The 11,377-nt window shown below is 42.5% G+C and overlaps 1 protein-coding gene across 1 annotated transcript; it reads left to right on the top strand.

Moving 5' to 3' along the window:
- Positions 1-1,344: 1,344 nt before the first annotated feature.
- PCDH18 (protocadherin 18) lies at positions 1,345-10,318 on the top strand. The gene is made up of 4 exons (XM_068187878.1): positions 1,345-3,965; positions 4,909-4,994; positions 5,124-5,287; positions 9,395-10,318. The coding sequence occupies exons 1-4, from the start codon at positions 1,494-1,496 to the stop codon at positions 10,063-10,065; spliced, it is 3,393 nt and encodes a 1,130-aa protein (XP_068043979.1). The 5' UTR covers positions 1,345-1,493; the 3' UTR covers positions 10,066-10,318.
- Positions 10,319-11,377: the final 1,059 nt, after the last annotated feature.

The raw sequence follows: 11,377 nt of genomic DNA on the forward strand, positions 1-11,377 counted from the left end.
ATACATTTGAAATGAGAAGAATGCATCAGCTTCCATGTCCTGAATGCAGCCTGAAGCTCACACATGGATCTGTAACATGTCTGGTGTGCACAAAATACATGTTCGACTCAGACATAAGATTATATTTTTGTGTGCAAATGTGTGGGGGTGTAAATAGTTTTCTGCGACATCAGAGAGGGAGGAATTTGTTGTTTTCCAAACAATCTGTCTTGCGGCTTTTTTTCCTTTAAAATACTTGGCATGTAGAAGGTGTGCTTAGCACAGACTGTCACGGTGGAGCATGAAGTGCTATTTCAAACAGGATGAAAAAGATCATCTGAAGTAGCACTGGAACAGCAAATAAAAAAGCTCAGAAACAATCGCTCACATGAACAGACAGAGGAAAGGGGCTCAGGCAGAGGCAGCTGCGCTGAGGGCAGAGATGCTGCGAGAGGAAGCCGGGGAAGGACCAGAGAATGCAAAATGTTCCTGACTTGGGAAGAAGGAGGACAAGTTCCGTGGAGTGGAGGAGCTCTCGCAGGGCTCCGAGCAGGAGCACAAATACTGGGAACATGCAGGTTGTAGGTTAACAAGCAGCAAGAAGACGCTCTTGCGGCACGGATTGCGAGACGTCACCTCCGGCTCTTTTACTAAGCAAACCCACTTAAAGGCTCCCAGCGAGTTAAACAAGGGGTAACCTAAAGTATGTAAATAAGGAGTGCGATCGCATTTCTCGTGGCAGGAAGGGGAGGAATTAAAATCACAAAACCTCGCTCGAAATTGCCATGAAAATTCGGTGGGTGGGGAGGATAGACGTTGATTTAAAGTTGCCCATTAGTCATTTGTATCCCCCATCCCCCATCCTTGGCGGGTGATGGCCGAGAGGCCGCCCGCGCTCCCGGTTCCCCCGCCCCGGCGCGCCGTGCTGCGGGCTGCGGGCCCCCACCCCTCCCTTCCCTTCCCCTCCCGTTCTCTCCCCTCCCCTCCTCTCGCCTCCCCGGCTGATTGGCTGCACTGGGCTCAGCACAGGCCGGGCAAAAGCTTTGTCTGGGGACTTGGAGTGAAGTTGCGGAGGAATTTAGGCTGGAGCCGGCGAGAGAGGGCGTTCAGTCCGGCGGCGGGCACGGAGAAGGACGAGAAGACGGGCTGCAGATCCATCCCGCCGGCTCCCGGCGGTCCCTGGATGCTGAGGGTGGGAGAGGAGCACGCTGCCCCGGAGCATCTCAGCCTGGAAGAGAAGCGCTGAGTCAAATGAGAAAGCGTGGATTGCTTGAGAAGCGCTGAGTCAAATGAGAAAGCGTGGATTGCTTACAGATTGTATCTGGATGTCCCGGAACGGTGTGTATAAAAAGCGCCAAAAGTTTTCTGATCTGTAAGTTATTAATACTTGGCTGGCTAGAAAAGGCGTTTACAAGCTGGAAAGGACCAGATGTGCTTTGGATTTAAGGTACCGAGGGAAGGCAAAATAATTGCTTTTTATCTTATTGGGAGAAATTAATTTCAAAAACTTGCAAATGTATCGAATTGACGATAAAATACACTTTGTATTCAGTTTTGCACTGATCATAATATCTTGCAATAATGCTGTGCTGGGCAAGAATTTGAAATACAGGATTTATGAGGAGCAGAGGGTTGGATCAGTAATAGCAAGACTATCGGAGGATGTTGCTGATGTTTTATTAAAAATGCCTAACCCTTCCTCAGTTCGGTTTCGAGCCATGCAGAGGGGAAATTCTCCCTTACTTGTAGTCCGTGAGGATAATGGAGAAATCAGCATAGGAGCTAAAATTGATCGGGAACAACTGTGTCAGAAAAACTTAAACTGCTCCATAGAGTTTGATGTGATCACTCTGCCCACTGAACATCTGCAGCTTTTCCATGTTGAAGTTGAAGTGCTGGATATTAATGACAACTCTCCACAGTTTTCCAGAGCTCTTATCCCTATTGAGATATCAGAGAGTGCAGCTGTAGGAACTCGGATCCCTTTGGACAGTGCTTTTGATCCAGATGTGGGAGACAACTCCCTTCATACTTATTCCCTTTCTGCAAACAATTTTTTTAGCATTGATGTGAGAACCAGGACTGACGGTGCTAAGTATGCAGAGCTGATTGTGGTCAGAGAGCTGGATCGTGAGTTGAAGTCGTCTTATGAACTTCAACTCACTGCCTCTGACAAAGGGGTGCCTCAGAGATCTGGGTCATCCCTCCTGAAAATCAGCATTTCTGATTCCAATGACAACAGCCCTGTCTTTGAGCAGCAGTCATATATTATCCAACTCTTGGAAAACTCTCCTATTGGGACTTTGCTCATAGACCTCAATGCTACTGATCCAGATGAGGGCGCCAATGGGAAGGTCGTGTACTCCTTTAGCAGTCATGTGTCTGCCAAAATTATAGAAACTTTTAGGATAGACCCAGAAAAAGGTCACCTGACCCTGCTGAAACAAGTGGACTATGAAGTAACCAAATCCTATGAAATTGATGCTCAGGCTCAGGATATGGGGCCAAATTCTATTCCAGCTCACTGCAAAATTATAATTAAAGTTGTGGATGTGAATGACAACAAGCCAGAAATCAACTTAAATCTGATGTCCACAGAGAGAGAAGAGGTAGCTTGCATCTCTGAGGGGTCACCCCTGGACACCTTTGTTGCCTTGGTCAGAGTGCAAGATAAGGACTCTGGTGTGAATGGAGAAATCGTTTGTAAGCTTCATGGGCATGGTCACTTTAAACTTCAAAAGACTTATGAAAATAACTATTTAATCTTAACTAATGCCACTCTAGATAGGGAAAAGAGATCTGAATACATCTTGACTGTAATAGCAGAGGACAAGGGAACGCCAAGTCTTTCCACAGTGAAACACTTTACTGTCCAAATCAGTGATGAAAATGACAACCCACCCCACTTCCAGACAAAGAGATATGAAGTTGTTATCTTGGAAAATAACTCCCCTGGAGCATACATCACATCAGTCACAGCCACAGACCCAGATCTAGGTGACAATGGGCAGGTGACATACACTATTTTGGAGAACTCTATTTTGGGAAGTTCTATAACCACCTATGTGACCATTGATCCCTCCAATGGGGCGATCTATGCCCTGCGAACCTTTGATCATGAAGAAGTAAATCAAATTGCTTTCATGGTCCAAGCTAGGGATGGAGGGAGCCAGCAGCTCACTAGCAACACCACTGTTGTACTCACCATCATTGATGAAAATGACAACGCTCCTGTCATCGTGGGGCCAGCACTACGCAACAGCACAGCAGAAATCTCAATCCCTAAAGATGCTGAAATTGGCTTTCTTGTCACCAGGATAAGGGCTACAGACAGAGACTCTGGTATGAACTCTGAACTCAGCTGCTCCATAGCAGCTGACAAGGAAAACAGCATCTTTGTGATGGATCCCCAAACTTGTGACATCTCTATCAATGTGAGTGTTGAATCGGTTCCAGCAAAACAATGGGAGTTTTTGGTTATAGTCCAGGATAAAGGCAGCCCTCAGCTTAGTACTAAAGCTCTTCTGAAATGTACCATTTTGGAGCATGTTTATTCATTTTCAAGCACCGAAGCAACTTTGGTAAGCCAGCCCTCCCTGGACATCTCCATGATAACGATTATATCCTTAGGATCTATATGTGCTGTGTTATTGGTTATTATGGTTATCTTTGCTACGAGGTGCAATCGAGAGAAAAAGGACACCAGGTCTTACAACTGTCGCATGGCCGAATCAACCTACCAGCACCATCCAAAACGTCCCTCCAGGCAGATCCACAAAGGGGACATCACCCTGGTGCCAACTCTACCCATCAGATCTCACCACAGAGCTTCGCCATCATCATCCCCGGCCCTGGAGAGGGGTCAAATGAGCAGCCAGCAGAGCCACCACAGTCACCAGTCACTGAATAGCCTGGTGACCATCTCCTCGAACCATGTGCCCGAAAATTTCTCCCTGGAACTCACCCATGCTACACCAGCTGTTGAGGTAAGGTCCAGACCTTGGTTTTGCACATCCATTTATGCAGACACTCATTTGGAAGCATACACACACACCTGCATGCAGTCTGTGAGAGCAAGAGGCAGCCAGGTCTGTGCCTCATGGGAATGTGTAACGGATTTCTCTTCGATGTCACAGCTTTTTTTTTACTCCAATATCAACAGATTCCATTGCCCTGAGGAAGGGGGTTAAATCTATTAATAGCATTATTCCTTGGTTCTTCCCTGTAAGGTCAAAACAATGGAGTGGAACACAGTGTTCTGCACTGGTTAACTGTTCACTCTTTCTTCCTTGCCTTCCCTTTCCCTCCTCTCTGTACAGCTCCATCTGAGAATGAGTGCCTGAGTATTTATATTCAGAAACAATCCAGGAAACTCTTTTATTAATGGCGGTGCAGAGCTAAAACATTCTGACACAGTTTGAGTACAGCTGCAGTAACATACAGCTGCAGCGCATCTCAAACTTTGCGACTCCCTGTCTCAGTTTTTACTGCAAATGCTGGGTCATAGCTTAAATAAATGAGAGCTGTGTCCTGGTAACTCTTTACATGTAAAGCAAGGCTGTTTTGTTTTGAACTAGGATCCTGGAACATTAAAGGCTTGATTCTAATGTATTAAATCAAAACAAAACTCCACCTCTTTTTAATTGCTTGTTTTACTTGATAAGGAATTAATTATTATGAAGTCAGAGGCTAATGAACAACATTGAACTTCCTCATTTTACAGAGTCTTCAGATGTTTCCTGTGTCAGACACTACACTACCAAATAGTCTATTGTACTGCATTATATATGTGCAGGAATTTGATTTAATTAAATCTTAAAGGGGAAAAAAATAAACCACAAAAAACTTGAGAAGCAAATTAGTAGTTTTACCGCTAGAAGCTTGAGCTTTAATTTCAAGGAATCAATCTTTTCACCTTTTCTTTAGCAGGTTTCTCAGCTTCTCTCAATGCTTCATCAGGGCCAGTATCAACCAAGGCCAAGTTTTAGAGGAAACAAGTACTCCAGAAGCTACAGGTAAGAATCCAGTTTGTTCTACTACATACGAGTGTACATGGATCAGAAATATAGAGACATGTATTTTTAAACAAAAACTGGACTATAACATACTTGAGATAATGTAGTTCTCCACAATTCTCTTTTCAGATATGCGCTACAAGATATGGATAAATTCAGCTTGAAAGACAGTGGCCGGGGTGATAGTGAAGCTGGAGACAGTGATTATGATTTGGGGAGAGAGTCTCCAATTGACAGACTTCTTGGGGAAGGATTCAGTGACCTTTTCCTTACAGATGGAAGAATTCCTGCAGGTAAGAGCAGAATGGAAGCTGAGCAGTTTATTTACAGTTCTGCCTGGCTGTCACTTTGATAAAACTACTACTGAGAAAGCAAAAATTCTTTAGCTTTCAAGTCCTATGTTTCCTTCCTTTTTTACTTTGCTTCATGATAAATACTGAGTTGAAGCCTTGATGTATCCACTAAAATGAAACCTCAGATACAACTGCAAATCTACCCAGAGCAATGCCTACTTTTTTTGTTACTCACATCATGAGCTGGCTCCAGATTTCTCCTTAAATTATGATCTTCTCTAAGTCCTTAGACTTTTAATGACTGGGTGGATGTTTTTGCAAAGCCAGGCACTTGTGGTTTGTTAAAAATACAGTGACCTATAATTTGGGAGATAGGTTTTCCGCAGTGGATTTGATCCATATGACACAAAGTTTTACCATTTAGAAATTGAATGTGAAAGTGAACCAGAAATATGGATGGAGAAGAAAGAAATGTGTTTTTCCCACTGAAAAATGAACTTGAGTAGCAAGGGAAGGTTCTAAATATTTCCTAGATTTTAAATCTTGAAACTCTAATTTCTGGAAGCAAGAGCTTAAGAGGGCAGAGGGCAGAAAAGAAAAATATTAGAAAAGGGTGAGTGACAGTAGGATAAATACACATAAACATATTCATGTGTATGAAGTATTGCTTTTAAATTTATGCCCAAATAAAAGTTGAATAAAAGGTCATGGGAATTCATGCTTAGTACAGATAGAAGAATTTTGTAATTACTTTAATAATTATACAGCCTCTGGTTGTACCCTAGATCTTGTTCTTACTTCAGATCATATTTCGTTTTCTCTGTATAACCAGAGGGCCAGATAATTTCAGTAGGGTTCACTGAACCATGTTTATAAATGTAACAAGTTTAGTAAAGTGATTTTATAAATGTAGGCCCTTTCCTTTGGGGGCTGGTGCAACACATGGCCTTCCTAAAGTGACCCCCATGTATTAACTAGAGTTGTAATGCTAGACAAGACAAAATGCCAAAAGTTCAAATTGTTTTTCTTATACATTTTAACTTTAAAATATTCTGTGCGTATTTTGCTCCAGTTTAGGTCCTGTATCACATACCTGGCCATTCACTTGCCTACTCAAATGTGCTCAAAACCAGAGGCCTTGAAGAGTTACTCTGTTTTCAGAATCTTTTACCTAAATCTGGACTTCTAATATATTTTTATCCTCATCCTCACTAACTCCCACTACTTAATCCTCTGCCAGCTAGCATGAGACATTTCTCATTCTCTCCTATGCTTTAGCAAGGAGGCAGGGAGGGATCTGCTGGAGCTCTCAGCTGGCCTGGAGAGCTTGAAGTGCAATGGTGTTTGCACTGCCATCCAGCCCTGCTGCTGCCAAGGAAGACTGATCCCTTTGCAGTGGGCAACTGGGGGCTGCCAGCAGACAGGAATGGTTGTCCTGTTAGGTGGCTGAAATGCCCATGACCCATTTTCAGCTCATACAATTCCCTTTCTAAACAGTAAGCCTAAGGACAGGATTTCCAAAAATGCCAGGCTAATTAAATTCAAAGTAAGAGAAACTCCTCTCCGTACAGACAGAACTCGGTTGGGCTATCAAGACTGGTATTTAGTCTCACCCAGATGTCCATTTACTGCTATGTGTGGCCTTAATCCTTCAGATAAGACTGTTGAGCCTGTTCAGATGAGACCTAAATTGATCGACAATCCCAATATATGAAATGTAAAAGAAAACTTCCTGAAGGTTTCCTGTTCTCCATTCTGAAAGGTTTCTGCATTGTCAGTCTAGACACAGGCAAAAATGCTGTGGGAAGGTCCTTTCAGTTTGTCTGTTTAAGGTGGAACAAGAAAGTAATGGAGCCAGTCCCTCAAAACTCCACAAATTACATGATTAGAAAGTTCCATAGCTGTCCTTGAAAGACTTGTTGGTTTTTTTTTTTTTTTTCTTTTTAAATCTTAGCCAGAAAGCTTTAAGTTCTGGGAAAAAAAATAAAAAGAGAAAAAAAAAGTAGATGTGCATCTGGACATTTTAAAATTTATTGCTGATTTAAGGACAGATTGTGCCACCATTCAGTTATTTCAGAGTATCTTTTGATCTTATGTTCAGGAATGTCAGAATATATTATTTTAAACCAAAACCATTCCTGGTAACAGCAGCTGCAAAACTGTCACTAAGACAAACTTCACTATTAATGAAATGCCAGACCACTGAAAGTATCTAATGAATTTAAAGGAGTCTTAAAGGAATCTTCTTAATTAGAAGTGTAATCCTCACCTTCTGGGATGAATTGAGAACTTATCATGGATCGCTTAGATGTCTTTTGACAGTTCTAACTCTTGGGGATTTTCTGTAAAACGTCATACATGGGAACAAACACTTGCAGGCATTTTAGTCACTTGTATCACAACTTCAGCCACTGATATATTCTAGTTTGCTTTGTTTGCTTGAAGCTTCCTAGGTCAGCAGTTATTTTGCAATAGATTGAGCAATATCCAGGCTGCAGTCTGAGTTTATAATCTTGAAGAAATTCATACTGTTGCATGCATGACATGGAGAAAGTTTATACTCACAGGAATGGAAAGGCCATTAGGAAAGCAAACGTATGATAGGCTGTGTATAGTGCAAAAATATATTGCTGACAGTATGAGAGTAGGACTTTATAAATCACTAGTACATCCAAAACTGAAATACTCTGTTCAGTTCTGCTTACACCAGTACCAAAATATTTTTTGATAAACGGAGTGAATCCAGAGCCAGATGGAAAATGTGTTGAGGGAGCAAGGAAAACTTCCAGGGCATGACTGCAAACATTTCTTTTCCAGTCAGTATATGGTGAGAAAGAACAAGAAACTCTATTCTGTGTGGGATAATCTAACCATTAAGTGATATGGGCAGGAGTTTCTTATGGTCAAAATACGCATAATGCAAAGAGTCTGTCATTTCTGAAAGCTGTCTTTTGAAGTTGGTGACTCAGACCCATTATGGCCCCAGCAGCAGCCAGATCTTCTCCAGGTATCTGGCAGGCACACAGACACACAGCCTGAGGCGAGGCTTTGTGTACTATGATCAGCTCCCTTTGGGCTGGAAAATTTAGCACCTCTCCTGGCACATCCTTCTCTGCAGGTCTGTCACATTGGGATTTGTCTGTATCTGCTTCCAGGAACTATTCCCAGACCTCTTGGAATATTTGCAAAGGACCCTTGCAGTGCCCCTTTGTGGGCCAGTTTGGACCAGTGTAGCACTCAGGGTTGCTGAGTCATTTGCCCCATCTTATTGCTTCTACCTGAGAGACATCAATAAATCAAGAAACTGAGAGAGCAGCTCTGTTGTTTTCTGCTCTTCAGCCCTCGTGGCTGACCTGGATTCCCACCTAGTGGATTAGAGCCCTCCTTATACCAAGGCCTGAGCCAGCATGGGCCAGTAACTTGGGCTACAGAGCTGCAAGTGCACCTGAGAGTATAAATCCAGTATAAACACCCAGAGTCACACAGGCTGGGAATTAGACCCTAGGTATTCTGATAGTGGATTAAAATTTAAGTGATTTAGTTAAAAAGGTTACATGGCAGTGGATCAGCATGAATTCTACATGCACTTCATTGTCAGAACAAAGGAGTTCTTTAATGGAAAAGGAGATCCCTCTGCATGTTATTATTCTTTGCTCTTTATTTCCCCTGTCCATTTATTCCCACTCAATTGCTCTGATATGCCTCACTAGTTGCATGTGGAAGACTTCTCTTAAACTCAAGTGAGAGCTTGGAGGTAGAAATTTCTTCCTTTTATTTTATATTTTTTAATGAGCTAGAACTGTACAAAGGGGTCGTGTGGTTTCCAGCCACAAGTGCTTGTTTTTCCACCTGGAATTTACATGTTTATCTGCAGCCTTAGTTAAGAGATTGCATTACTCTCTTACATGAGCTGCACTGGTTGTTCTCATTCTTGGTAATGGAGGTACCAGACCATTTGTATTTGCCACGTTCTTGCACACGCAAGGTGAAACCAAACACCGGATTTAAACATCTCTGGGGAAGTTGTGTCCTGGTGACAGGAATCCCTGTGAGTGCAGGTGCTGTGTGCAGCAGGAGGGCATGCTCACTCTTGTGTCTCTCTTGCAGCGATGCGCCTGTGCACGGAGGAGTGCAGGGTCCTGGGCCACTCTGACCAGTGCTGGATGCCACCGCTGCCCTCTCCCTCTTCCGACTACAGAAGCAACATGTTCATCCCTGGGGAGGAGTTCCAGTCACCCCAACAGCACCTGCAGCAGCAGCACCACCAGGGCCTCGAGGAGGACGCCCAGGCAGCTGACTCCAGTGAGAAGAAGAAGAGCTTTTCAACATTTGGGAAGGACTGCCAGGGCGAGGAGGAATCAGGGGACACCTGCACCTCCTCCCTCCTCTCCGAAATGAGCAGCGTCTTCCAGCGCCTGCTGCCTCCCTCGTTGGACGCCTACACGGAGTGCAATGAGATGGATCGCTCCAACTCTTTGGAGCGCAGGAAGGGACATTTGCCAGCCAAGAATGTAAATTACCCCCTGGGGGTGGCAGCCTGGGCAGCCAGCACACATTTCCAGAACCCTGCCAACAATGGGCCCACTCTGGGGACTCACTCGGGCGCACAGCCTTCGTCCAGATGGCTGCCAGCCATGGAGGAGATCCCGGAGAATTATGAAGAAGATGATTTTGACAATGTGCTCAACCACCTCAGTGATGGCAAACATGAACTCATGGATGCCAGTGAGCTGGTGGCAGAAATTAACAAGCTGCTGCAAGATGTCCGACAGAACTAGTTGTTTCAAAAGCCTGTTTTTCCATATTTATGGAAAACTGGAAGGGGAAAAAAAAAGAACAAAAAATAAACTGAGGAGAACTGTCATTGCCAACTAGTTGCATTTATCATTAATGTGTCTGTGTATGTTGAATATTAAAATACTGTATTTTCATATGTACACAATGCAAGTGTGATTATCTGTATTTTAAAAATACATTTGTACCTTATATTTATGTGTAATTTAAGAAATAAATTTTATTTTTGTACACCCACAGCAAGCATGTTTTCCTAAATGTATATAGATGGTACCACCCTTGTCAAACTTAGAGCATTCTTGCCACACAGGCATGTTAAAAAAAAAAAAGAAGAAGGATATTGTTTTCCCTTATTATTTCTTTCAAATGTTTCAAATACAAATTCAAAACACTGAAAAAGTTATGCAAATGTTAGTTTCAGTAAATGATCCAACACCTTTTTTTCAATGTTTTATTCTTATAATAAAGAATTGTAACTCCCATGAAACCTAAAATGTCCTTTTTTATTTTGATGCTTTTGGTCTATAGAATAATTTTCTCATTTAAGTAATGGATAATTGCAGGCTAAAGTCTTCCTGTCTCTGGCACTTAAGTGTTTTCCCCAGTGAACAAATCATGAATTCTGTGATGGGTCTTCCACTGTGATCTCTGCAAAAAAATGTAAATTTGTTGTGCTGTTGTTACACTGCAAAGCCAGTTGAAGTCAGCAGTGTATACTTGAAAGACAGCAATAAAGTCAGCTTTTCTGACCTCAAGCTGAATTCTGAATTTATGTAAATACAAAAATTGCAATGAACTGCTTTATCTTTGTAAATAACACCAAAATAAAGCAATATTGCATCTTCCAGAAAAACAGGTATATTTTGCCTCTGCGCAGCAGCTACATTTTTGCATTAGCTATATTCTCTGTTGCAAGTGTGTGTGTGTCTTTTGTTTGCAAAGCAGTACAAAAATGTTTGAACTTCTTAGCAAAGGGCAAGCCAGCAGGTACCTTTGCTCTGGCTGCATCCTATCCTTCCACAGTGGGGCTTCTCTCTGTCCTAAAGTTCAGTAAAAAGTAATTTATATTATGGTGCCATTGCTATAGTGGGGGTGATGTAACTAATATTGCTCAGATAAAAGTCAATGTCATCCTTTTAGTTCCTTTCTTCAAAACTATTTTTTGTTAGCCTGTCATGCATAAGATCTTTTTAGTAGTAAACAAATGGATTTTACAGTTGAGAAACATGGGTGGGTTTTGAACTCCCCATGCTCATTTCAGGAGTGTTAAGAGATGGCCATAAAAACCTGTATTTT

The sequence above is a fragment of the Anomalospiza imberbis genome, chromosome 4, assembly GCF_031753505.1.
Source record: "Anomalospiza imberbis isolate Cuckoo-Finch-1a 21T00152 chromosome 4, ASM3175350v1, whole genome shotgun sequence".
NCBI classification, from domain to species: Eukaryota; Metazoa; Chordata; class Aves; order Passeriformes; family Viduidae; genus Anomalospiza; species Anomalospiza imberbis.

What these genes read in the sequence shown, in the direction of transcription:
- PCDH18 (XM_068187878.1), top strand. Translation starts at nt 1,494, where the DNA reads ATGTATCGAATTGACGATAAAATACACTTTGTATTCAGTTTTGCACTG. An exon ending in ATGCTACACCAGCTGTTGAG is followed by an intron (nt 3,966 to 4,908) that starts GTAAGGTCCAGA and finishes TTTCTTTAGCAG; the next exon opens with GTTTCTCAGCTTCTCTCAAT. An exon ending in AGATGGAAGAATTCCTGCAG is followed by an intron (nt 5,288 to 9,394) that starts GTAAGAGCAGAA and finishes TCTCTCTTGCAG; the next exon opens with CGATGCGCCTGTGCACGGAG.